The 22,545-nt window shown below is 47.0% G+C and overlaps 14 protein-coding genes across 14 annotated transcripts; 7 read left to right on the top strand and 7 right to left on the bottom strand.

Moving 5' to 3' along the window:
* Nucleotides 1-7: 7 nt before the first annotated feature.
* Nucleotides 8-1,311, top strand: BJ212DRAFT_1369974 (uncharacterized protein). Its single transcript, XM_041336247.1, has 3 exons — nucleotides 8-843; nucleotides 893-945; nucleotides 1,003-1,311. Exons 1-2 carry the CDS (start codon nucleotides 69-71, stop codon nucleotides 943-945), a joined length of 828 nt encoding a protein of 275 aa, XP_041190633.1. The 5' UTR covers nucleotides 8-68; the 3' UTR covers nucleotides 1,003-1,311.
* On the top strand, nucleotides 1,210-1,928 carry BJ212DRAFT_1369972 (uncharacterized protein; the record flags this gene model as incomplete). Its single annotated transcript, XM_041336246.1, has 3 exons — nucleotides 1,210-1,382; nucleotides 1,451-1,592; nucleotides 1,667-1,928. Coding segments are annotated over 2 exons (315 nt in total), but the record flags the coding sequence as incomplete, so codon positions are not given.
* Nucleotides 1,601-2,033, top strand: BJ212DRAFT_452480 (uncharacterized protein). Its single transcript, XM_041343236.1, has one exon. It carries the CDS (start codon nucleotides 1,645-1,647, stop codon nucleotides 1,939-1,941), a length of 297 nt encoding a protein of 98 aa, XP_041190631.1. The 5' UTR covers nucleotides 1,601-1,644; the 3' UTR covers nucleotides 1,942-2,033.
* Nucleotides 2,034-2,236: 203 nt separating this feature from the next.
* BJ212DRAFT_1369968 (uncharacterized protein) lies at nucleotides 2,237-2,963 on the bottom strand (the record flags this gene model as incomplete). The annotated part of the gene is made up of 1 exon (XM_041336245.1): nucleotides 2,237-2,963. A coding segment is annotated over exon 1 (562 nt), but the record flags the coding sequence as incomplete, so codon positions are not given.
* On the bottom strand, nucleotides 2,888-3,823 carry BJ212DRAFT_1369967 (uncharacterized protein). Its single transcript, XM_041336244.1, has 5 exons — nucleotides 3,642-3,823; nucleotides 3,261-3,590; nucleotides 3,181-3,210; nucleotides 3,061-3,126; nucleotides 2,888-3,008 (listed from the first exon to the last, which is right to left on the bottom strand). Exons 1-2 carry the CDS (start codon nucleotides 3,648-3,650, stop codon nucleotides 3,324-3,326), a joined length of 276 nt encoding a protein of 91 aa, XP_041190629.1. The 5' UTR covers nucleotides 3,651-3,823; the 3' UTR covers nucleotides 2,888-3,008; nucleotides 3,061-3,126; nucleotides 3,181-3,210; nucleotides 3,261-3,323.
* Nucleotides 3,824-5,889: 2,066 nt separating this feature from the next.
* BJ212DRAFT_1369958 (uncharacterized protein) lies at nucleotides 5,890-6,256 on the top strand. Its single transcript, XM_041336243.1, has 2 exons — nucleotides 5,890-5,913; nucleotides 5,937-6,256. Exons 1-2 carry the CDS (start codon nucleotides 5,899-5,901, stop codon nucleotides 6,213-6,215), a joined length of 294 nt encoding a protein of 97 aa, XP_041190628.1. The 5' UTR covers nucleotides 5,890-5,898; the 3' UTR covers nucleotides 6,216-6,256.
* A 158-nt stretch (nucleotides 6,257-6,414) lies between these two features.
* BJ212DRAFT_1369954 (kinase-like domain-containing protein) lies at nucleotides 6,415-8,995 on the bottom strand. Its single transcript, XM_041336242.1, is given in 10 exon segments — nucleotides 6,415-6,612; nucleotides 6,624-7,323; nucleotides 7,373-7,462; nucleotides 7,550-7,633; nucleotides 7,687-7,899; nucleotides 7,953-8,171; nucleotides 8,220-8,257; nucleotides 8,308-8,338; nucleotides 8,399-8,584; nucleotides 8,646-8,995. The coding sequence occupies 9 exon segments, from the start codon at nucleotides 8,679-8,681 to the stop codon at nucleotides 6,685-6,687; spliced, it is 1,536 nt and encodes a 511-aa protein (XP_041190627.1). The 5' UTR covers nucleotides 8,682-8,995; the 3' UTR covers nucleotides 6,415-6,612; nucleotides 6,624-6,684.
* Nucleotides 8,996-10,658: 1,663 nt separating this feature from the next.
* On the bottom strand, nucleotides 10,659-12,382 carry BJ212DRAFT_452452 (P-loop containing nucleoside triphosphate hydrolase protein). The gene is made up of 7 exons (XM_041343235.1): nucleotides 12,119-12,382; nucleotides 12,007-12,060; nucleotides 11,894-11,947; nucleotides 11,782-11,835; nucleotides 11,670-11,723; nucleotides 11,588-11,611; nucleotides 10,659-11,533 (listed from the first exon to the last, which is right to left on the bottom strand). The coding sequence occupies exons 1-7, from the start codon at nucleotides 12,205-12,207 to the stop codon at nucleotides 10,753-10,755; spliced, it is 1,110 nt and encodes a 369-aa protein (XP_041190626.1). The 5' UTR covers nucleotides 12,208-12,382; the 3' UTR covers nucleotides 10,659-10,752.
* On the bottom strand, nucleotides 12,181-13,041 carry BJ212DRAFT_1245626 (kinase-like domain-containing protein; the record flags this gene model as incomplete). The annotated part of the gene is made up of 4 exons (XM_041329652.1): nucleotides 12,181-12,354; nucleotides 12,409-12,630; nucleotides 12,680-12,798; nucleotides 12,897-13,041. Coding segments are annotated over 4 exons (660 nt in total), but the record flags the coding sequence as incomplete, so codon positions are not given.
* Nucleotides 13,042-14,866: 1,825 nt separating this feature from the next.
* BJ212DRAFT_1518993 (uncharacterized protein) lies at nucleotides 14,867-15,673 on the top strand. The gene has a single exon (XM_041341695.1). The coding sequence runs from the start codon at nucleotides 15,082-15,084 to the stop codon at nucleotides 15,481-15,483; it is 402 nt and encodes a 133-aa protein (XP_041190624.1). The 5' UTR covers nucleotides 14,867-15,081; the 3' UTR covers nucleotides 15,484-15,673.
* Nucleotides 15,674-15,746: 73 nt separating this feature from the next.
* On the top strand, nucleotides 15,747-16,936 carry BJ212DRAFT_1369932 (uncharacterized protein; the record flags this gene model as incomplete). The annotated part of the gene is made up of 2 exons (XM_041336241.1): nucleotides 15,747-15,945; nucleotides 16,124-16,936. A coding segment is annotated over one exon (312 nt), but the record flags the coding sequence as incomplete, so codon positions are not given.
* On the bottom strand, nucleotides 16,924-18,236 carry BJ212DRAFT_452001 (P-loop containing nucleoside triphosphate hydrolase protein). The gene is made up of 3 exons (XM_041343232.1): nucleotides 18,003-18,236; nucleotides 17,752-17,951; nucleotides 16,924-17,695 (listed from the first exon to the last, which is right to left on the bottom strand). Exons 1-3 carry the CDS (start codon nucleotides 18,009-18,011, stop codon nucleotides 17,179-17,181), a joined length of 726 nt encoding a protein of 241 aa, XP_041190622.1. The 5' UTR covers nucleotides 18,012-18,236; the 3' UTR covers nucleotides 16,924-17,178.
* Nucleotides 18,152-20,361, bottom strand: BJ212DRAFT_1369911 (kinase-like domain-containing protein). The gene is made up of 10 exons (XM_041336240.1): nucleotides 19,855-20,361; nucleotides 19,606-19,794; nucleotides 19,517-19,547; nucleotides 19,429-19,466; nucleotides 19,157-19,378; nucleotides 18,806-19,105; nucleotides 18,695-18,751; nucleotides 18,449-18,634; nucleotides 18,274-18,392; nucleotides 18,152-18,223 (listed from the first exon to the last, which is right to left on the bottom strand). Exons 1-9 carry the CDS (start codon nucleotides 20,107-20,109, stop codon nucleotides 18,354-18,356), a joined length of 1,317 nt encoding a protein of 438 aa, XP_041190621.1. The 5' UTR covers nucleotides 20,110-20,361; the 3' UTR covers nucleotides 18,152-18,223; nucleotides 18,274-18,353.
* Nucleotides 20,362-21,446: 1,085 nt separating this feature from the next.
* On the top strand, nucleotides 21,447-22,533 carry BJ212DRAFT_1518973 (uncharacterized protein). The gene is made up of 4 exons (XM_041341694.1): nucleotides 21,447-21,682; nucleotides 21,751-21,983; nucleotides 22,034-22,125; nucleotides 22,203-22,533. The coding sequence occupies exons 1-4, from the start codon at nucleotides 21,629-21,631 to the stop codon at nucleotides 22,319-22,321; spliced, it is 498 nt and encodes a 165-aa protein (XP_041190620.1). The 5' UTR covers nucleotides 21,447-21,628; the 3' UTR covers nucleotides 22,322-22,533.
* Nucleotides 22,534-22,545: the final 12 nt, after the last annotated feature.

The following is a 22,545-nucleotide window of genomic DNA, read 5'->3' as shown; positions in this document are numbered from 1 at the left end:
ACTTCGACCAAACAACGCAAGAACAGGTTCACTAGCACGGTTTCAGTATCACTAGTCTCACAATATTAATGGCAAACGTTAACGCCGATCTTGAATTATATCTCGCCATCGATGCCGCCGCCAACGACCTGAGCCAGAGGGAATGCCCCTGGTATGCAGTCTGGAACATCTGCTTGAACCAATACCTTTTTGCACACTCCAATACCCAAACAACAGCCTGCTCGACAATCCCTCAATATTCACTCGTCTGGACCTACGATGTTGATGTTGATCATAATATTACACCGTCCAGTCATTCATCATCACCTGCTAGTAACCATATGCAAGTATCTCCCCCCCCACCTCAGCACCTTCAACTTTCCAAACGCTCTGTTAAGATACCTGATTTTGTCCAAGTACTCCATCGTGCCATTCAACCACAGGAACTTCCGCCCCGCCATAGTCAACAGCGTGTTATCCTGACTGTTGAAGTCAAGCCAGCGCTCGAAGCCACTACCTTTGACCGCATTCTAAACTCACAAGTGTCCAAGCAAGTTATGTATGCATTTGCTTCTGATCATACTCTCCAGTCGCTTGGTGTGGTGTTGGCTTGTGGGTTATACTGGGTGTATTACGAAGTTGACCGGCCGTCTTCTCGCGAGTTGGAGTACTCAGAGAGGACCATGTATGACTCAGATTATGTGCCCCAGATGGAGATCTCCGCAGATACAGAATCGGACGACTCGGGCTCCTCAGGCTCCTCTGCCCTCAGTGACCCTCCTGATATCTTATTTCACATTCCTAAATGTATCGACTCTATTCTTGATGGTCGCAGCCAATTCTCCCTCGACGACGTGCCACTATGTAAGCAGGCTCTGACTCAGATGGCCTCGCATCTGAAAGCTTGCCATAGTCGGTTTGGGGGATTGCAGGGCGATGGGACGTGCACCACTTGCGCTACAATAGTTTGTCTGCTTTCTCACATTTGTGGTTTACTCACACTGATCTGCATCATTCCTACAGGTAAAAAGAGAGGCGCAAACGCGTGGTAAGAGGGCTGGAGCAAATGGGCATTGAATTGCCATCGTGAATCGTTTAGGCCTTCATTATTATGATTCGAGTACTGATAATATTGAAATGCAGGTCATTCAACCGGAATGTGGCGAGTCCTCGGTGCTCCTTCGTTTTGTCTATGACTATGAAGTGAATCCTAACTGCATGCATGCTCAGGTCACTCGCGGAATCTATACGGATTGTCTCCTTAACTATGAGACTGTCAGGTATTTCGAGGGGAGATGTATGAGGCACAGAGGTATATGGAGGCTATTGGGGAGTATCAGAGTTTGGAGGAGAGGATCGTTCGTGAGTGTTTCCGTCTCATCTCATTTCAAAAATTATGTCTTGTTTCAAATTTCAAACCAAACCTGTCTTTCATTTCAATCGCGAACGCAAATGCCGATCACGCTTGTAGTATCTCTCAACCTCCTGAACCTCGTACAAACGCTCGTCATCACATCCGGTCTTCCGGTCGATTCTTTGATCGTCGCATCGCGCATCACGAGGAGATAGTAATATATAGTGATATCGTGATGTTCATCACCTATTATGAGTAGGTGAGTACCTTAACTCTTTCGTGTGTAGAGTCGACGTCTTCCAATCACAACCATGCTGATGTCATGCACACCAGCTCTTTCGAAGCTCAGCGGCAAATACCGTACAATCAACCAAAGCCTCGTTGATACTGAGAAATTGCTTCACCTTCTCAATGATCCCACTGAAGTTGTCGATGAACTCGATGCCAAGGAATCAGTAGTGTCAAACGGCGAAGTTGAGTTTGGTTTTCCTCATCATTCATATGCATTTTCCAATCACATGCAACTTGCGACTTTGATTTTTGATCTATTCGATATATACACGTGTTGTGGGGCTATATTGATATCACTCGGTCGAATCTCTGAGTAGTCAAACATGGTTGGTTGTTGCATTGTTGCTATGATGTCGGTCTGGCATCTCTGTTGTCGGCGCGCGATTTATACACTTTGTATTTGCCATGCATGGTGTAGTAATGTATATAACCTGCAGAGATGGAATTCTACCGTTAGAATAGAATGAAGAATGAAGACACATGCGATGCAATTGATGCATATGAATTATGTAGTAGAGTATGTAGTGTCGACTCAGATGTCCAACATATCCTCGACAAGCGAAGTAGAGCTGAAGTCCACAATTGCAATCAGGTAAGCACAAGGTATAATTGAAGTCATGAATCTACGTCCTGCTTGATCATTTTAGCCAACTGATTTGCAAGCGTCTGGAGATATACCACAACACTTTGTGAGATGAGGGACAAGATCCTTCCTTCTCACATTCGAACCCCCTGTGAGAAACTCCTTCAGCTTGCGCAACAACGACGCAAACAGATTATCCCCTCCAATCCATGCTTGCTTCTGTCCGTCAGCAGTAAATTCCTAACAAGATTGCGGATCGTGATGCGCGATTCTTCATAAAGGTGTTTGTGTCTGCCGTCCAATCTATTGGCGACGGTGATACACGCATGACCAGCGACCTGGATCTGGTATTTGTCGAAGGTGCTGTGGTTTCTCTCCCAAAAGTCCTCCATCCTCAACTCTCTTTCGAGGTTCGTGATCGCAAGTACAATTGGGACCTTCTTCTCGCAAAGGAATTCGTAAAAGAGTCGGTAGTTGCTCTGAAGCGTGGCAGTGACTCTGCCGGCGCGAACGCAAAATAGAAGCAGATCAATGCCGCCTCTTCTATACAATTCCTTGATAAGTCGATAGGCGTTCTTGACAGACTCGAGGTACTCTTTTATTCCCAGCTGCGGTTCCTCGAGTCCGACGGTACCAAAAACCTTGTATGAGTCTCCGCCGAAATCGATGTTGTATTCTTGCCAATGCATTGTACAGCGTTCCATGGTAGGAGATATGTTCGCTATCTCTTTGCCCGCCATGAGGTTGATGAGTGAGCTTTTGCCTGCCCCCGTCTCCCCAAATAGTACGATAATTTTAGGTCTGACCTCGCTTGTTAACATCGAAAAAATACGGTCATCTGGAGACTACATGCCTGCTACGAGAGTAATTCGTTAGTCTAATGGTATCGGAACTTGTTGAGGTAGTGTAATGCTTGGTCCTACTTATCAATGAGACAATTACAGTACGAAGAGCCTGTCTGAAAACCACGCACCTTGCGGCCATTGTAGGAGGGAGGATTGTACTATATAGGATTTGAGGTTGGAAAAATACAGCAAAAATAAGACTATGTACCTTTCAGCTATTTCAGGACGCATGGTCCTGATAGTGCTATACAATGTTTGAGGTTGGAAAATACTATGGGCACAAACGGCATCTGAAAACTGCGCACCTTTCAACCACTTCAGCCCTCTCCAAAATGGGGGAGGTTTTCATTGCAAGGTATCCAACGACTTCCGTTGCCTCCGGGCGATTATCTGGGTTCCAAGACCAGCATTTTTTAATTAGGTTCCAGTGATTGTTAAGAATGTTGTTGGGACGCGCAGGTACAACTTTATTCGATAGCGCAATGATGATATGAGTTGGGTTTTTCTTCCCTTTCCACGGTATATCCCCCGAAACGATCTAAGAGGAGAAAGCTTAAAATAGAGCTATAGAAACACAAAGGGACCGCACAAAGAACATGACGCCACCAAAAGAATATACATCACTCTTGAAATTTGGTCGGACAAGTTCAGCCTCCGGGTCGACTCCAATGACCTCAGGCGCACGCCATTGAGGATTGAAGCTACGATTTGCGGTCGTCGTATTCAGCTGCGACTCTACGTCGCCTACGACTGTTGCAAGACCGAAATCTGTGAGACGCGGATTCCCCGCACCATCTATAAGAACATTTGCCTAAGGTTTATCAATGAGCGTAACATCCACGGAGAGACGACCATACATACGGGATGAAGGTCTCCGTGAACGACATTCTCCGAGTGAACTGGGTAGACATCATGAACAATGATAACAATAGGATGGCAATCTACGAACGATATCTGAGGCCATTGGCAACGCCCCTGACCTTGTAGCATAAAATGGATCAATGCTTGATGAATGTGATTAGTGAACAAGAGACTCACCAATTCAGCTTTAGCCAAAGCGGTGACTGCACCCTGCTTCTCGAGGTATGCATACAATGTCCCAGAGGGCATCCATTGCAAAACAAGAGCAGGACACTGGAGACCCGACGTGTGCAGTGCCAAGTAGCGGTACGATAGTTTGGTGTTTTGACAGTCTAATCCATACTTTGAGTTCTCGACGCATTGCCTACATAGGCCGTTGAGCGAAGTGTTGGTAATCCCAGTTAGATGACTGACCTTCTCATATTTCTCCACAGCTCTCCTAGTATCAATCTTGAACTCCTTTACTGCGACCTGATGAATATTAGATAGATGATTGATGCACTTAGATAAGTTGGTCCCACAAACCTCTTTTGTGCCTTCGCTGGTATTGATGGTGTACCGGTAAACGTCGCTGAATGAACCAGATGCGCATGGATCCCCGAGTTTCAACGCGGAAATTTGAGATGTGAAGTCGCTAGGGACACCGCTGCAAAATGTGATGAAAGGTCGGGGGACATTGTGGGAGAAGGCTCGCTGTTAAGCGCGGGTCTTATCATGGGTACTAGAACAAATTTGCGGGAGGAAGGATCTGGGAAGTGAAGCAGGCTGGTATTCAAGTTGATACATATGCAAGGCGCCTATCTGGGTTCGTAAGGCGGGCAACTGGCAGCCATGCTGCAGAATATGCTTCGTGTGTGCGGTATTGCCTCGAGGTCATGATGCGATCGTGCAATGATGTAAACAAAGTTCGAATATCTAGGATGCGAACAGTACTCGTTTCCATCATTCAATATCAATCAATTAAATTCAGACCTGCATCACATTTGCACATCACCTGGGCTCTCCGGTCATGCATACCCGATCTTTTGCATGGTGTCCTACCACTCGCACGAATACTTGCACTCCTTCCTCTTCTTGTGGCGCTCTTCTTCCCTCGTGTCGTTCGCCTTGCTGCGCAACCTCATGGTTACACAGAAGAAGCTGATGAAACCGCTCCTCCCACGACTTGTTTTAAAGTAGAAGATGCAGACACTGACTAGTACCACTAAATTCCACACTTCTATCTCTAAAAGCAGTCCTACTACCCGCTCTGTGTCCTCAATAATTAATTCCAGGTGGTGAGAGTCAAACAAGGTCAGTATATATCTAGTATAGTGCAATCTAACGCTTTCATAGACAACCCCGCGCGAAGTAACCGTCGATCCCTCATAACGGGAACTCTTCACCCGCATAACTCGCATCACGTCCCATCTCTGGCCCTCCCACTATCTAAATTCATTGCAGTGCGTCACTAGTTAACGGATTATTTCCTCTCAAACTCGCCACACTGATCACTACCTTCGACACACCAGGCATAACTACATTTCCTGCTTTCAGCCCTAGCCCATGGTCGTACCTAATCACCTACATATGGTTCCGCTTCACATCTTCAGGCGGCCTGGCAGCCATCCACGACGCACTCTGGGATTCCACTCATGCAATACAGCTATCGCAACATGTCGATACCCTCATTCAACATAACCTTGCTCTTTCTCTTAGTTGGCATGCGAAACCCAAGACGGGCTAGCTACTCTGTATTCTCGTTAGAGGAAGCGCAATAAACCGCGTTGGGGAGCTTATTGGGTTCACGCCGATTCATGCACTCGTGGATATATGTGTTGCGCTCGTCGTGTTTGTCTTTAGGTTCGAGCCTCCGTTGGGCACTGTGGTCGTGTCGTGGTGGGGAGTTATATCTGGACAAGTGTCTTGTTCACGAGGTATATGACTAGGATAGGGAGGTGGATGAATGATATGTGGCGAGTGCTCAGCCCTGCTTCATTTTGTCTATGATTATGAAGTGGGTCTTAATTGTACGCATTCTCAGGTCACGCACGGATCCATACGGATTGTCTCCTTAACTACGATACTATCAAGTGTTTCGGTGGGGAGGAGTATGAGGTGCAGATATATACGGAGGCTATTTGGGAGTATCAAAGTTTGGAGAAGAGGATCGTTCGAGAGTGTTTTCGTCTCATCTCATTTCGAAATCCACGTTTTGCTTCAAATTTTCAAACCAAACCTGCGTTTCATTTCAATCGCAACACAAGTGCTAGTCACACCTATAATATCTCTCAACCGCTCATCATCACCTCCGGTCTTCTAGTCTGTTCTTTGATCGTCGCGTCGCGCACCACGAGGGGACAGAGTAACATTGGTGATTTGAGCGCAACATTGTGTAATTGCTGAAATGAGTAAACAATTGCATCCCGATCTGAGGGCCTTTTTTGAAATCCCAAATCGCACCACGGGACAACATGGCAGTGCTCTGATGCACCTGATGCTAAGTTGCGTCACACTATGAACGAGCACATTGTTGTATCCGATTTTTCGAGGTCACATACAAGGACTGATACATATAGTACGACCGATTACATCTCAACTACAGCTACTGATGTATTAATTAGATTAGGTCGTAGGATTGGCGATTATATATTACGAACATCTGTTCGCGATCGGTCTATGACTCGATACCCTGAGCGGGAAGTATACAAGCTGGAGTACCTTTGAAGTATCATAAAGTAGTACGTGTAGTGGCCCGACTCTACAGAGGCTGACATTCAACTATAATTGTTTCAAGTTGACGCCATATTGGAACTGACGGGAGTTCTACCAGCTTGATAGGATTCGTAGAGGAGGCAGCGGATGGCTTGCTCTGATTGTTGTCGACGTGCACGCATTGCGAGTGAGGATTTCGGATCGTCAGGGAGGGAAGTGATACAGGCGTGTGCGGAGAACCGCATCCCGAGGTGCCCTAGATTTCCCTCGTTATTCGTCCACCAATTATCCATGTTTTCGGGATAATCTTCCAAGGAGGTGACCACAGCTGCGACTGGTACACGGCCAGCAGTGGAGCCGACGACGTCAGTGAAAAATTTATAGTTGTTGACCAAGGCCCTCTGGGCTTTCGACCCCCTCATGCAATACAAGAGAAGGTAGACTCCATCATCTTTGTACAGTTTTTTGTATGACCTTTTCAAGCGCAATTTTTTGAAAAAAGTCCTCAAGAAGCCCATCGATTCGATGGACGAAACTTCCCAAAGTTTGAAACGGTCAGTTCCTAGATTAATTTCGTAGGGAGAACGCACGAGCGTGCAGGTTTCTACTCTTGGCGATGTCTCTGCGACACCTTGACCCATGATCAAGTTGATAACGGAGCTTTTGCCAACTCCGGTCTCCCCAAAAAGCAACACATTCAAAGGACCCGACGTTGACTTCTCACATGATTAGTTTGCACAATACGATGTACCAGTATGCGCTTACCAGCGTTGAGGTTCTAGAGAAAGAATGGTGTATTCGAGTAGTGAAAGGTACAGGTTGGCTTGGTGATGCAACGAGGCTTCGTGAGGGAGACTGAGATGTCCGTGGGGTCATAATCGCAACCTATTTGGAAATAAATAAATAAACCAATTGACTCCAAGCACAAGTTGGTGTATTCACCTGGGATTGCACCTTACCGTTGCGAGGAACGGATGGAGTTACCTGCTCCGCGACCAAATACGCACTTTGATGACTTTCTCGTACCTAGGGGAAATGCATCAAAATTAGCCAGCGATGAAATACTTGGGCTGTCGGACCTGCGAGTTATCGATCCTGCACTGATCAGTGTAATCAAGGATACGTGCAGTCTCCGGACGATCCATGGGGTCCCGAGACCAGCAGCGTTCGATCAAGTTCCAGGAACCATTAGGCATGTTCTCTGGACGCCCAGGAGTGGCTCCTCTTGACAGCTCAATGACGATGTGAGTTAGGTTTTTCTTCTCTTTCCATGGGATGTCCCCCGAGATGATCTGAGCGGAAAAAGTCAAAAGATGGCACCACAGTGTCATGAAATAGATCGCACAAAGAAAATAACGCTACCAAAAGAATAGATATCGCTCGTGAAAGTCGGTCGTGCAGGCTCATCAGACTCTATTCCAATGACTTCAGGTGCACGCCATCGAGAATTGAAATCACGTGCCGCAGTGGTCGAGTTCCACTGCAACTCTGGGTCTTCTACGATTGTTGCAAGACCGAAACCTGTGAGGCATGGATTCCCTGAATTATCTATCAGTATGTTGGCCTGGCTTGCAAATAAGTGCGATATCCACAAAAAGACAACCGTACATACAGGTTGAAGGTCTCCGTGGACGACGTTATTCGAGTGAACTGCGTAGGCATCAATAACAAAAACAACGACTCGCTAGAGATAGACGAACGATAATGAAGGCCATCAGCGACACCCTTGACCTGGTAACACGAGAATCGATGAATCTAGTGGAATGTAATTGGTATGAATCAAGGACATACCAACCCAAATTTTGCGGAAGCAGAAAGGGTTGTTGCTTGCTTCTCCAGGTAAACATATAACGTCCCAGATGGCATCCATGGATAAACAAGAGCTGGCCATGGTGATTCGACATGTGCGATACCAAGTAGTGGCACAATATTCAAGTGTCTCAACTTAAGCCACAAACGAAGTTCCCGACGCATCGCCTACAAGGTCAATATTCAGCCAGTTGTTATTTCAGTCAGTGAATCTCAATTGGAAACCAACTCTCTCTAGTTTCGGCATAGCTCTATTATAATCCATAATGATTACCTTCACAGCTACCTGATAAATATGAAGTGGACGATTGGTAAGTTTACTTAGCTACTCAGGCGAACCCAGGCGAACCTCCGTTGTGCCTTTGCTGGCCCTGATGGTACACCGATAAACTTGGGTAAATGAACCGAGAGCAATTGGAGATTCAAGCTTGCTAATTAGGGACGTAAGGTCGACGACGGTATCACTGCAGAACATGATGAAGGAAGACAACACACATTGTGGAGTAGACTCACCCTTCAAGCGCAAAACCTGGGTCCATGGGTGACTGTTGTTCCGCGGGTAGCCAGTTTCAGCAAAAGGTATGCAGGGTCTTCTTAAGGTAATACTGGTGCAAGTGTGGTGAGCCGCTCAGCGGAGTCGAGCGGAGTTTAAACACCACCTAAACGAAATTACTAGAGTCTCGGGGTTAACGTTCAGCGATGCTGACTTTCACCTTGCTTGCCTACACTATAGAGCAGATACTGGTATTCGCTATGGTGATTACACGCAGGCCGGTGTAGTTTTGATCCACTTGGTAGGCGTAGTCAAGGCTGGCACAAAACATTTCCGAACTCTGCAGACGATGATCATTGATTTCGAAGATTGTTCTTGAGTATATCATGTAAAACCCGAGAACCATATGCATGTGTTCCATCGACCGTATATTGTGTCCCTGAATAGCGGCAAGTCATCAAAATGTTTTTGTCAAGACTCGGAATACCGGACTAATAACACTCACATGTCGATGAGTTCCGTCCATGTCATTTGTTACCGCAGATCCTGTTGAACATCAACCGACCATTATACAAATGGTGCGTCGTCACTGCTGTATCTGTCGACCCAAATGTTTAAGGTTTGGTGTAAATTCAACAGGTCTTGAAATCCTTTCAAAGGTCCTTAGCAGAAGCACCCTACTAAATGTTTTGTGTTTTTCAGCTCTGTTCAAATTCTAGATATCATCACCTATTACTATCATAATCACCTTAATTGTGTTGACTTATCCAGAGCAAATTCACTTATGGCTCTGAGGCTTTGCAGCCTGGAAACTGGTATTACAGTTTTTTGTCATTGGCAAGGCGTCTGTCATCTCTTCACCAATATCCATAGTTTGATTGTACCGTCACAGGGATTACAATTGCAACACCCGATCGAGACGTTGGACAACACATGGTGATGAGTATGTACCCAATATTGATTGCAACCGCGTTGAAGCAGCATTACAAAGTTACGTTGAAGCTTCGAAGCTCTGCGTCGTGGATCAAATTTATACTTAATAAGTTGAGTACCCTGTTAATATATATGCTCTGGTATGACTCCGAGCTAGACGTTGGCGGCTACACATCCTATCTCCCTTCCTGCCAGTCTTGACGCCACTCATGATCGCATGATCGATGATCACCGGCACCCTCAACTAGTGTACATATGTGTGTGTACATGTGTGCACTAGAACCATATCCCTGCCACTCCTGTCACTTGCGGCTCCCATATCCAAGCGCCACCCTTCTGTAATCTGGCGTTGCATATACACCCAGTCACAGCCTTCCTCGTACTCCCACTGACCTAGTACTTCTCCCGTTATCTCCCACTTCGACCTCCTGCGCCTTCATGACACCCTCGCCACCTGGCGATCTCCTCGACTACCGGCAATCTCTCTTTACCCTGGCACATATTTCATATGGCTTTCAGCACCCTGATTCTGCCCTCTTCTGGACCTTCCGTCTCGCCCCCTTCACACCTTTGCCACCCGTGGCTATATCCTGGTAATTCCTCATCCATTACCCAGATGCTATGTCATGGTCTGCGACTGGGAAAGACGTCGAAAAATCAACCCTCTTTGCTCCTCGTCCCTTGAACCTAGTCAGATCAGATCATCGGGCTGACTGTCGTTTGCATTATGTAAATATCATTACAACTTGCAACGTTTGAATGGGATGTACATGTCTCGGGATAGAATATCGAGACGTTTGTGAAACCGTGAAATACAGAGTTGGCGCGAATAAAAGTATGTGTATCAATTGCAATAACCCATAAGTGTAACTTGGGATACAGGCAAATTAGCTATGTGAGAATAGGGAAGTTAAGAACTACTGGCTTCTACTACGTCTTGCTTGATCATCCGAGCCAACTGTTTTGCAACGTCTCGAGACATACCGCAACGCTTCGTGAGACGAGAGACAAGATCCTTCTTTCTCACAAACGAACTCGCCGTAAGTGACTCCTTCAGCTTGCGCATTAACGATACGAACAGGTTGTTCCCTCCTGTCCATGTTTGCTTCTGCCCGTCAGCAGTAGATTTTTGAACAAGATTGCGGATCGTGATGCGTGATTCTTCATAAAGAATTTGGTGCCTGCCGTCCAATCTGTTGGCAGCAGTAATGCACGCATGACCAGCAACCTGGATCCGATGGTTTTGGAGGGTGGCCTGGTTTCTCCCCCACCAGTCCTCCATCCTCTGCTCTCTTTCAAGGTGCGTGATCGCAAGAGCAATGGGAATCTTCTTCTCGCAGATGGATTCGTGAAAGAGCCGGTAGTTACTCTGAATCGTAGCAGTGACTCTGTCGGCGCGAATGCAGAACAGGAGTAGGTCAATGCCGCCTTGCTTATCCAATTCCTTGATGAGCCGATATGCATTCTCGATAGACCCGAGGTATTCTCTGATTCCCAGCTGTGGTTCCTCGAGCCCGATGGTATCGAAAACCACATATGAGTCGCCACCGAAACCGATATTATAGTCTTTCCACTGCATCGTACAACGTTTCGTGTCAGGAGATGTGGTGGCAACCTCCTTTCCCGCCATAAGGTTGATAAGCGAGCTTTTGCCTGCTCCCGTTGCGCCGAAAACGACGATAGTTTTATGCCTGTTCTCATTTATAAATATCAAAATGTATACAGGAGATCTGGAGACTACATGCCGTTTAGGAGGGCTCTGTATAGTGCTATGTAAGGGTTGAGGTTAGAAGGATACGGCACAAAAGGCATCTGAAGACGACCTGCCTGCCAGCTATTTCAATCTCTCCTGAATTCCGTTTAGGAGGGCTCTGTATAGTGCTATGTGAGGTTTGAGGTTATAAGAATACGGCACAAAAGGCATCTGAAGACGACCCACCTATCAATTATTTCATTCTCTACTGAATTCCATTTAGTAGAGCTCTGTATAGTGCTATGTGTGGTTTGAGGTTATAAGAATACGGCACAAAGGGCATCCGAAGACGACCCACCTATCAGCTATTTTAGTCTCTACTGAATTCCATTTAGTAGAGCTCTGTATAGTGCTATGTGTGGTTTGAGGTTATAAGAATACGGCACAAAGGGGTACATGAAGACGACTTACCTATCAGTCAGTTCAGTCTCTCCTGAAGTGCGTTTAGGAGGGCTCTGTGTAGTGCTATGTGGGGTTTGAGGTTAGAAGAATACGGCACAAAAGGTATCTGAAGACGACCTACCTAGCAGCCACTTCAATCTCTCCTGAATTAATAATGGCAATTTGCGTTGCAATGCATTTGGTGACTTCGGTTGCCTCTGGGCGACACATGGGGTCCCGAGACCAGCATTTGCTGATTAAGTTCCAGTGATCGTCAAGGATGTTGTCGGGACGTGTAGGAGTAGCTCCTTTCGATAGCTCAATGATGATATGATTTGAACTTTTCTTCTCGTGCCACGGTGTAACCCCTGAGACGATCTGAGAGAGGGAAAAGGCTCAGGATAGCGTTGCAGAGAAATACAGATATCTCACGAAGAACATGACACTGCCAAAAGAATATACATCACTCTCGAAATTCGGTCGTACAGGTTCAGTCTCCGGGTCGATTCCAATGACTTCAGGTGCACGCCATTGAGGATTGACACTGCGGCCTGCGGTCGTCGTATTCAATTGCGACTCTACGTCCCCTGCGATTGTCGCGAGACCAAAATCTATGAGACGTGGATGCCCTGAACCATCTACGAGCACATTCCCCTGATGCTTATGAATGAGTGTAACACCCCACGGAGACTACTCGACATACAGGATGAAGGTCTCCGTGAACGACACTTCGGGAGTGAACTGATCCAACAGGCATCAAGAATGAAAAATAATAACATAATAGAGATCTACGAACGATATTCGAGGCCATCAGCAACGCCCCTGGCCTGGTAGCATGAAAATAGATTAACTCTTGGTGAGTTTGATTATTGTGAACCAGAGACTCACCAATTTGATCCGAGTAGATGCGGAAATTGTACCTTGCTCCTTGAGGTACGCATATAATGTCCCAGAAGACATCCATTCGGAAATGAGAGCTGGAAATAGAGAATCTTGGACCTTCGCAATACCAAGTAGCGGGACGATAGTCGGGTGTTTCAGTTCAAGCCACACCCTGAGTTCTCGATTTATTCCCTATCATTGAGCAAAGTGTGGTAGTTGAGTTGGGGCACTCCAGCTAGTAGCGGAAGATTGACTTTGCTAATTTTTTGCATGGTTCTCCCGGCCTGAGGACCAATCTTGAAGATCTTCACTGCGACCTGTCAATGGCCATTAGAGGACGACTGGTGAACTTGGGGTAAAATTTTGTCAAACCAACCTCCATTGTGCCTTCGCTGGACTCAATGGTACGTCGATAAACTATGCCAAAGGTACCAGCAGATGGAATTTCGTCCTTCGAGTCGCAGTAGCAGAAATTCGAGATGTGAAGTTACGAGAGGTATCAATAGAAATAAAGTGATCGATGGGCTCGGGTACGTTTGTGGTCTCCGGACGATGCCCAGAGTCGCTCACTGTGACCTGTCCATGGTCACAATTGATAAACTCGGGAAAAAGTTGGTCGGACGAACCTCCACCATGTCCTCGCTGAACTCAATGGTACGCTGATGAACTATACCAAAGTAGCAGCAGATGGAATTTCGTCCTTCGAAGTCCCACTAGCAGAAATTTGAGATGTGAAGTCACGAGGGGTATCACTGCAGAACACGATGAAGCCTTTGGGTCAAGGCACGTTATAGGGGAACACTCACTCTTCAAGCGCAAGTCCCTTCATGGTAGGCTGACTTGCGGCAGGAGGAGATTTTCAGGAAGAATAGTAGACTCGTACTTGAATTTGTGGTGCAATCTTTCCAAGTTGTGCAAGGCTTCCGCTGGGGATTATAAGAAGACCTGGCAGCCATGCAGATCAGACCATTCTCGTATTCTATCCGAGAAGCATTGCTGATCGTGGTACTGCCTCGAGGCTTTGGAATCTGATGGAAGGATCTATACTTTTAATATTGACACCAGAGGCAAAGTCAGTGTGCAAGCGGGCACGTCACTGGAGCGTTTTTGAATAGACTTCCATAGATCAATCGATCACCAGTTGCACTAGCACTGACTGCTAGTACCACCATGACAAACTTGAAGGAACCTCTGACTTCAAGTTCAATACGTAAAACCTTTATGTAATAAGTTCTAAGAGCCGTCCTTATCATAAACTGCCACAAACTAAACGTGAACATAGGTAGTACCGCCGTACTAACCGACATGATCTGTACATGTCGTGTACGAGCCGTTCAAAAGCCAACTTCGAATTGAGTACTATTGTGATATTATATTACTGTTCGCCAACCGCAAGTTCATTGCAATCACATCAGGACCTGTTAATATCGCCGCAGCAAGTCATTGATATCTGTGGACACTATTAGCATATTCATGTTAGGAAGCAACCCATTTGAGTTTGCTTTTGGCGCTTCCAGTTCAAGGTTTCGGCCAACCTTCTAGGTAACTTCCGATGCAGGAGGCGGACACAATGTTAGCACGTGCTGAACGACAGTGACCTATCGAGGCCTCGAGGTCTATTGTGTCTGTCTGCTGACAGCAAGCAATACAATCTTTGGCGCGTCATGCGGTGATGCGAGGCATATGGCCCTCGGGGCGGTGGGGGTTGGCATATTGAATCTCGATTCCTGGCCGACTACTATGGATCACTGGAGGTTATGCGGTGATGATGTCCAGGAAGGCGATCGGTTACATTTCACAACGAGCGCTGCACAATGTTGCTTGCACGTTGCAACTGTTAAAGTTTGGTTCTAGTTTCAACGAAAAGGGTAGTCGATACCCATATGCATCCTCATGTTAGCTTTGCAGGTCGTAATCTTCGTTGTGCACCGTGTCCTGCCTGCAATGGCATAAGCATCAGAAGCTGTTGACTTGTCATTCTCATCGAAGATCGTCCACCCAGCCAGAAGAAACAACTTCACTATAATCGTGAGCTCACCGTTGTGCCCTCTTGTTGCTAGAAGCCCAGTACTGAAGAAGCGCCATGCTAGATTCATTAAGTATTGTTAATGTCTGCCAAAACATTGTCATTTTTGGAGAAAGTGGCGTCGGGCAAAGCTCCATCATCAACCTCTTCGCAGGGCACCAGGTTGCTAGGACCTCTCTGGGCGCACTGAACACGCCATGAAACGTATAATGTCACCATCAAGGGTGCGCCGTACCGCATCTATGATACTGCCGGGGTCGATGGCAACCGCATGGACCCAAGCCCATTTCTCAATGTTGTTATCGACTGACAAGTTGATAAAAGAGCTATGGGTCAGCGGAGGAGTCCATTTGCTGCTGTACTGCATCAAGACAGGCAGGATACCACCGACGTTCGTCACCAACTACAGGCTATTGTGTGATTTTTTCTTCGAGGAGAAGATACCAGTTGCGCTCATCGTTACCCACCTGGAGAAGGAAGACCTCATGGATGATTGGTACGCGCGAAACGAGGGATCGTTCGACAGTCATGCAGTCAAGTGTGTTGATCATGCTTGTATCACTGCAGTGGCTAACCTAGATCCAAAAGGAAGTGAGTGACTTGATTATACGGAATAAGGATACAGTAGTGGACTGGAATAGAGGAGATGGGTGGCTTGGCCGGTTCATTGGAAAGTTGAAGGACCTCTTAACGGGACGTCCAAGCAAGTCAGACGTTCTTGGGGTCCTCGTGAAGCGCTGCGGGATGGAGGATAGCCTAGCAAAAGATGTGATCCAAAAACTTCATAAATGACGCAGGTTTGCTCATTACGGTAGCTGGGTATAGAGGCTGTTTCATTACGATTGGTTATCACCATGTAATACGACTGTAGGCAGGATTAGAATATTCAGATCTGCTATGACCGTATCATGAGTTTCCCAGAGGGGTATGAGACGAAGGTTGGGGAGAGGGGCGTGAGACTGAGTGGATGTGAGAAGCAGCGCGTGGTAATCGCTAGGACCATAGTGAAGAATACGAGGGTGCCGCTTTTGGATTAGGCTACTAGTGCGTTGGATGGTGCGCTTGGGAGACTTGTGGATGGAAGTTGTTTGAGTATTGCGGATCGATTGAGTACGATCAAGGGGACTGATAAGTGAGTGGTTTCCTTGGGTGTTTTTTCTTAGTGATGGTGCCGATTTGTGTTCTTGGGAAGGATTATGGTTCTCAAGGACGGGCGGATCGTTGAGTAGGACTTACATATACAGGGAGCTCCTTCAACTTAATGGCCTCTTTGCATCCATGTAGCAGGTCAGATCAGCGCGTCCAAAAATCCCAGCTGGATACAACATCGATGACGATGCACCCGTCGTCGGCATTCCCGAATTTGAAACGCGCAGCACAGCAGTCGAAGAGCGCATAGTCGTTGATTCTCCCCAAGTCGTTCTAGCATCCCTACAAGCCAAACCACATGTACCTATATCATCCCCCGTATCCGACGATGCACCCCAAGCCTTCTCAACGACAGCACCCACGTCCGATGCGCCTTCCATTCACAGTTATCCAGAGTGTTCAGTCGTACCTGCGCATGGACAAGACGCGAGTGTTACGTTTGGCGCATAAGTGACCACGCCTCCACGGACGGGTTTCCCTGCACATAAGAGAGCGCTTTCGACGCATAATTTCCAGAGACTTGCGAAGAAGATAAGTCTCAGCGGTGAAGCTCCGAAATTGCCTGGGGTTTGACACCGGGACGTGAGCTTGCGAGAGGCAAGTAGTATGACGAGCAGCGGGAGTGGTGGTACCATGGTCTGGGATGTTGGTCTGTTGCAGTGGGCGTGAGTTTTATACACTTTGTATTGCTATGCGTGGTACAGGAATTTATATAATCTGCAGAGGTGGAATTCTAGCGCTAGAATATAGAAAGGAGAATGAAGACACAAGTCATGCAATTGATGATATGAATTATATAGTAGAGTATGTAGTACCAACTCAGATGTGCAACATATCCTCGACAAAGACGAAGTCCACAATTACAATCGGGTAAGCATAAGGTATAGTTAAAGTCATCAATATACATCTTGCCTGATCATATCAGCCAACTGTTTTGCGACGTCTGGAGATACACCACAACGCTTCGTGAGATGAGGGACAAGATCCTTCTTTCTCGCATTCTGACCCTCTGGAACTAAATCCCTTAGCTTACGCATCAACGACACGAACAGGTTGTTCCCTCCTATCCATGCTTGCTTCTGCCCGTCAGCGGTAAATTGCTGAACAAGATTGCGGATCGTGATGCGCGATTCTTCATAAAGGTGTCAGTGTCTGCCGTCCAATTTATTGGCGGCGGTGACACACGCATGACCGGCGACCTGAATCTGGTATTTGTCGAAGGTGCTTTGGTTTCTCTCCCACCAGGTCTCCATCCTCTGCTCTCTTTCGAGGTTCGTGATCGCAAGAACAATCGGGACTTTCTTCTCGCAGAGGAATTCGTGAAAGAGCCGGTAGTTGCTCTGAAGCGTAGCAGTAACTCTGCCAGCGCGAACGCAAAATAGAAGCAGATCGATGCCGCCTCTTCCATCCAATTCCTTGATAAGTCGATAGACATTCTCGACAGACTTCAGGTACTCTTTGATTCCCAGCTGCGGTTCATGTAGTCCAATGGTATCGAAAACCGTATACGAGTCGCCACCGAAATCGATGGCATAGTCTTTCCACTGCATAGTACAGCGTCGCATGTCGGAAGATGTGCACGCTACCTCTTTGTCCGCCATGAGGTTGACGAGTGAGCTTTTGCCTGCTCCCGTGTCCCCAAATAGTACGATAGTTTTAGGCCTGTCCTCGCTTGTTAATACTGGAAAAATACGGAGCTTCATCTAAAGACTACATGCCTGGTGATTTTCGTTGCAAGGCATCCAATGACTTCCGCTGCCTCCAGGCGGTCCGCTGAGTTCCAAGACCAACATTTTTGAATCAAGTTCCAGTGATCATCAGAAATGTTATCGGGACGAGCAGGAGTCGCTCTTTTCGATAGCTCAATGATGATCTGTGGATGTGCCTTCTCTTTCCATGGTATATCCCCCGAGACGATCTGAGAGGAGAAATATTAGGATAGAGCTACAGAAAAACAAAGAGATCGCACAAAGAGCATGACACCACCAAAGAATATATATCACTCTTGAAATTCGGCCGTACAGGCCGACCCTTCCGATCTACTCCAATGACTTCAGGAGCACGCCATCGAACATTGAATTCACGCGCCGCAGTTGTCGTACCCAACTGTAACTCTGGGTCCCCTACGACTGTTGCGAGACCGAAATCTGTGAGACGTGGATTCCCCGCACCATCTACAAGTACATTCGCCTGATGCTTATGAATGAGTGCAACATCCACAGAAAGACAGCCGTACATACGGGATAAAGGTCTCCATGAACGACATTCTCCGAATGAACTGGGTAGGCATTAGGAACAAAATTAACAATAGGATAGTGATCTACGAACGATATCCGAGGCCGTCGGCAACGCCCCTGACCTTGTAGCATAAAATCAATCAATGTTTGGCGAATGTGATTGGTGAACAAGACTCGCCAGATGAGCTTTAGCCAAAGTGGTAATTGTACCATGCTTCTCGAGGTACGTATCCAATGTTCCGGAGGGCATCCATTGCGAAACGAGAGCAGGACACGGGGACTCGACGTCTGCAGTGCCAAGTAGCGGTACGATATTTTGGTGTTTTGACACTCTAATCCACACGTTAAGTTCCCGACGCATTGCCTACATAGGTCATTGAGCGAAGTGTGATCTGAATCGCCAAACTCCAATTAGATAACTGACCCTCACATATTTCTCCACGGCTCTCCCAGAATCAGTCTTGAACACCTTTACTGCGACCTGATGAATATCAGATGAACGATTCAAGAGCTTGGGTACTGTGGTAAGACAAACCTCTTTTGTGCCTTCGCTGGTCTCGATGGTGAACTGGTAAACAGTGGCAAATGAACCAGATTTGCACGGATTCCCGAGCTTCAACGCAGAAATTTGAGATGTGAAGTCGTCATGGATATCGCTGCAGGTGATTTCCGTTGCCTCTGGACGATCGTCTGGGTTCCAAGACCAGCATTTCTGAATCAAGTTCCAGTGATCATAGAAAATGTTATCGGGACGAGCAGGAGTCGCTCTTTTCGATAGCTCAATGATGATATGTGGCTGTTTCTTCTCTTTCCATGGTATATCCCCCGAGACGATCTAAGAGGAGAAAGGTTAGGATAGAACTACAGAAAAACGAAAAGATCGCACAAAGAACATGACACCACCAAAAGAATATATATCACTCTTGAAATTCGGCCGTACAGGCTCATCCTTCGGATCGACTCCAATGACTTCAGGAGCACGCCATCGAACATCGAATTCACGTGTCACAGTTGTCATACCCAACTGCAACTCCGCGTCTCCTACGACTGTTGCGAGACCGAAATCTGTGAGACGTGGATTCCCCACACCATCTACAAGTACATTTGCCTGAGGCTTATGAATGAGTACAATATCCACAGAAAGACAACCGTACATACGGGATGAAGGTCTCCGTGAACGACATTCTCCGAGTGAACTGGGTAGACATTAGGAACAAAAATAACAATAGGATAGTGATCTACGAACGATATCCGAGGCCGTCGGCAACGCCCCTGACCTTGTAGCATAAAATCGATCAACGCTTGGCGAATGCGATTAATGAACAAAAAACTCGCCAATTCAACTTTATTGGAAGCGGTGATTGTATTGATAGGTTGCTCGAGGTACGTATACAATGTTCCAGAGGGCATCCATTGAGAAATGAGAACCGGTAATGGAAGCCCGGCGTGTGCGATTCCAAGTAGCGGGACGATAGTTGGGTGTTTTGACAGTCTAAGCCACACCTTGAGTTCCCGACGCATTGCCTACATAGGCCATTGAGCGAAGAGTGATTGAATTCGGCAAACTTCGGTTAGATGACTGACCTTCTCATATTTCTCCACAGCCCTCCCGGAATCAATCTTGAACACCTTCACTGCGACCTGATGAATATTAGATGGATTATTGATGCAATCAGACAAGTTGGTCCAATAAACCTCTTCGTTGGTATTGATGGTGCCTCGGTAAACGGTGCCAAATGAACCAGATGTGCATGGATTCCCGAACTCCAATGCAGAAATTTGAAATCTGAAGTCGCTGAGGGTATCGCTGCAAAATAAAAGGTCGAGGGACTGTGTCATTATGGGAGACTACTCACTAGCGCTGTTCAGCTATCATGGGTAGGGCTTTGCAGGAGGCGAGATCTGGGAAGTGAAGCAGGCTGGTTTCAAGCTGATACATATGCAAGGCGCCTATCTGGGTTCGTAAGGCGGCTAGCTGGTAGCCATGCTGTAGGTCGCCTGGAAGCTAGAGGCTATGATGGATCATGGATTCAGGGATCGTGCAATGATGACATTGATATGACTGTAAGTAGTTAAGACTGTCGTCCCTTATGTAACAGTTACGCTGCCAGTGACAATCAAGCTCCTAGCGCTCACGCTACACGTCAGAGTCACAAGCATGATCATCGCTGATAATTACGCTCTCACTCCACATCGTCCAGGTCGTCCTTTGGAACGGTCCGACATCCCTCACGATTCGTTGCTGTTGCAACCATTTTGCAATCCTACTAGTAGCCTAGTAGCACCCGCCGCTTCCATCAGAATTCAATTCATTTACCTTATCAATCAATTAAATTCAGACGCGCATCACATTTGCACATCCTCTAGTCATGCATACCCAATTTTTTGTATGTGTCCTACCACTTGTGCACTTTTTCCTCGTGTCGTTTACCTTTGTCTGCAATAACATCGTTACACAGAAGAAGCTGATGCGTGTATGAGACCGCTCCCGACATGTCCTCTCATGACTTGTTTTACTGTGTTGCAACTTAATAGAAGATGCAGACGCTGATGGTCCTTGTAGTACCATTTGATATGTCACTTCCATCTCTAAAAGCAATCCTACCACCCGCTGTGCAATGTGTGTGTCCCCAATAAGATTCAATTCCAGGTGTGCGAGAGCCAAACCGTGACAAGGTCAGTATATTGGGCTGCTAATCTAGTGTAGCGCAACCTAACGCTTTTACAGACAACCCCGCGCGAAGTAACTGTGGATCCCTTATGATGCGAACTCTCCACCCGTATAACTCGCCTCACGCTCCATTTCCGGCCTTCCCACTATCCAAAGCTGCAATTCATCACAGTGCGTATCTCCCTTGCATTCTACCACCCCAATTAACTATTTCCCAGTTAATCTGTTTCCTCGTCCTTGTTCTTGGATGCATAGTCAACCCATTTCTCCCACTCACTTGCCACAGATCACTACCTTCGACACACCAGACCTAACTACATTTCCTGCATTCAGCGCCAGCTCATGGTCGTACCTAATCACCTACGTCCGGTTCCGATTCCTCGCATCTTCAGGCTATCTCAGCCATCTGCAACGCACTCTGGATCCCACTCATGCAATACAGCGATCGCAGCATGTCGATGCTCTCATTCGATCATGTGCTTTTTCTCTCAGTTGATATACGAAACGCAAGACAGGCGAGCCGCTCCGTATTCTCGATAGAGGGAGCGCAATAAACCGTGTTGGCGAGTCTATTGGATTCACGATGATTCCTGGATTCGTGGATGCATATGTTGCGCTCGTCGCGTTTGTTGTGAGATTCGAACTTGCATTGGATGTTGTGGTTGGAGTTATATCTGGGCGAGTATCATGCTTACGTGCTGTAGGACTAGTATACAGAGGCGAATGAATGGGCGGGATGTGGTGAGTGCTCAGTCCTGCTTCGTTTTGTCTACGATTATGAAGTGAATCTTAACTGCATGCATGCTCAGGTCACTCGCGGAACCCATACGGATTGTCCCATTAACTGTCAAGTATTTCGAGGGGAGCCGTATGAGGCGCAGAGGTATACGGAGGCTATTGGGGAGTGTCAGAGTTTAGAAAATAGGGTTGTTCGTGAGTGTTTCCGTCTTATCTCATTTCAAAAACCACGTCTTGTTTCAAATTTCCAAACCAAACCTGTGTTTCATTTTGATCGTGAGCGCAAATGCCGATCGCACCTGTGGTATCTGTCAACCTCCTGAACCTTGTACAGACGCTGATTATCACATCCAGTCTTCTGGTCGGTTATTTGATCGTGTGTCGCGCATCAGGAGGGGACAGAGTAACACTAGTGATTTGTGGTGTTCATCACCTATTATGCGTAGGTGGGTACCTTATCTCCTTCGTGTGGTGCAGAGCTGTCGTCTGCTAATCATCACCATGCTGATGTCATCCATACCAGCTCTACTTCCCTCCGTCGAACCTCGGCGGCATATACTGTGCAATCAACCAAAGCCTCGTCGATACCGAGCAATGAGCTCACTGAAATTGTCGATGAACCTGATGCCAAGGAATTGGTAGGCACAGAGCAGGCAAAAGCACGATCCTGCGCCTCTTCTACCGCTTCTACGAACTCCAACCCGGCTCAGGGCTGTATCCTGATCGACGGTCGAGACATCCGCACAGTAACGCTCTCAGGCCTGCGTCGCGCAATAGGCGTCGCACCTTAAGATCCCGTGCTCTTCAACGCCAGTATCGGGTATAACATCGCTTATGGCCGACCTTCTACCATTCTCCCTGTTACT

The sequence above is a fragment of the Suillus subaureus genome, assembly GCF_016647635.1.
Source record: "Suillus subaureus strain MN1 chromosome Unknown BJ212scaffold_26, whole genome shotgun sequence".
NCBI lineage: Eukaryota > Fungi > Basidiomycota > Agaricomycetes > Boletales > Suillaceae > Suillus > Suillus subaureus.
Note: the sequence above shows the minus strand (reverse complement) of the source record. Positions and strands in the feature narration are given on the sequence as shown.

Bases quoted from the DNA above. Each gene is read 5' to 3' on its own strand.
- BJ212DRAFT_1369974 (XM_041336247.1), top strand. From the start codon at position 69: ATGGCAAACGTTAACGCCGATCTTGAATTATATCTCGCCATCGATGCC. The intron at 844-892 runs GTAAGCAGGCTC...AGCTTGCCATAG, and splicing joins CCTCGACGACGTGCCACTAT to TCGGTTTGGGGGATTGCAGG.
- BJ212DRAFT_452480 (XM_041343236.1), top strand. From the start codon at position 1,645: ATGCTGATGTCATGCACACCAGCTCTTTCGAAGCTCAGCGGCAAATAC.
- BJ212DRAFT_1369954 (XM_041336242.1), bottom strand. From the start codon at position 8,681: ATGGATTATAATAGAGCTATGCCGAAACTAGAGAGA. The intron at 8,339-8,398 runs GTATGTCCTTGA...TCGTGTTACCAG, and splicing joins CTTCCGCAAAATTTGGGTTG to GTCAAGGGTGTCGCTGATGG. The intron at 7,324-7,372 runs GTAAGCGCATAC...TCATGTGAGAAG, and splicing joins TCTCTAGAACCTCAACGCTG to TCAACGTCGGGTCCTTTGAA.
- BJ212DRAFT_452452 (XM_041343235.1), bottom strand. From the start codon at position 12,207: ATGTGTCGCCCAGAGGCAACCGAAGTCACCAAATGCATTGCAACGCAA. The intron at 11,612-11,669 runs GCAGGTCGTCTT...ACCCTTACATAG, and splicing joins GAGATTGAAATAGCTGGCAG to CACTATACAGAGCCCTCCTA. The intron at 11,534-11,587 runs GCATGTAGTCTC...AAATGAGAACAG, and splicing joins ATACAGAGCCCTCCTAAACG to GCATAAAACTATCGTCGTTT.
- BJ212DRAFT_1518993 (XM_041341695.1), top strand. From the start codon at position 15,082: ATGAAACGTATAATGTCACCATCAAGGGTGCGCCGTACCGCATCTATG.
- BJ212DRAFT_452001 (XM_041343232.1), bottom strand. The intron at 17,696-17,751 runs GCATGTAGTCTT...AAGCGAGGACAG, and splicing joins CTTGCAACGAAAATCACCAG to GCCTAAAACTATCGTACTAT.
- BJ212DRAFT_1369911 (XM_041336240.1), bottom strand. From the start codon at position 20,109: ATGACACAGTCCCTCGACCTTTTATTTTGCAGCGATACCCTCAGCGAC. The intron at 18,752-18,805 runs GTTTGTCTTACC...GATATTCATCAG, and splicing joins CCAGCGAAGGCACAAAAGAG to GTCGCAGTAAAGGTGTTCAA. The intron at 18,393-18,448 runs GCGAGTCTTGTT...TTATGCTACAAG, and splicing joins CTTTGGCTAAAGCTCATCTG to GTCAGGGGCGTTGCCGACGG.
- BJ212DRAFT_1518973 (XM_041341694.1), top strand. From the start codon at position 21,629: ATGCTTACGTGCTGTAGGACTAGTATACAGAGGCGAATGAATGGGCGG. The intron at 21,683-21,750 runs GTGAGTGCTCAG...ATGCATGCTCAG, and splicing joins GAATGAATGGGCGGGATGTG to GTCACTCGCGGAACCCATAC. The intron at 22,126-22,202 runs GTGGGTACCTTA...CATCCATACCAG, and splicing joins TCATCACCTATTATGCGTAG to CTCTACTTCCCTCCGTCGAA.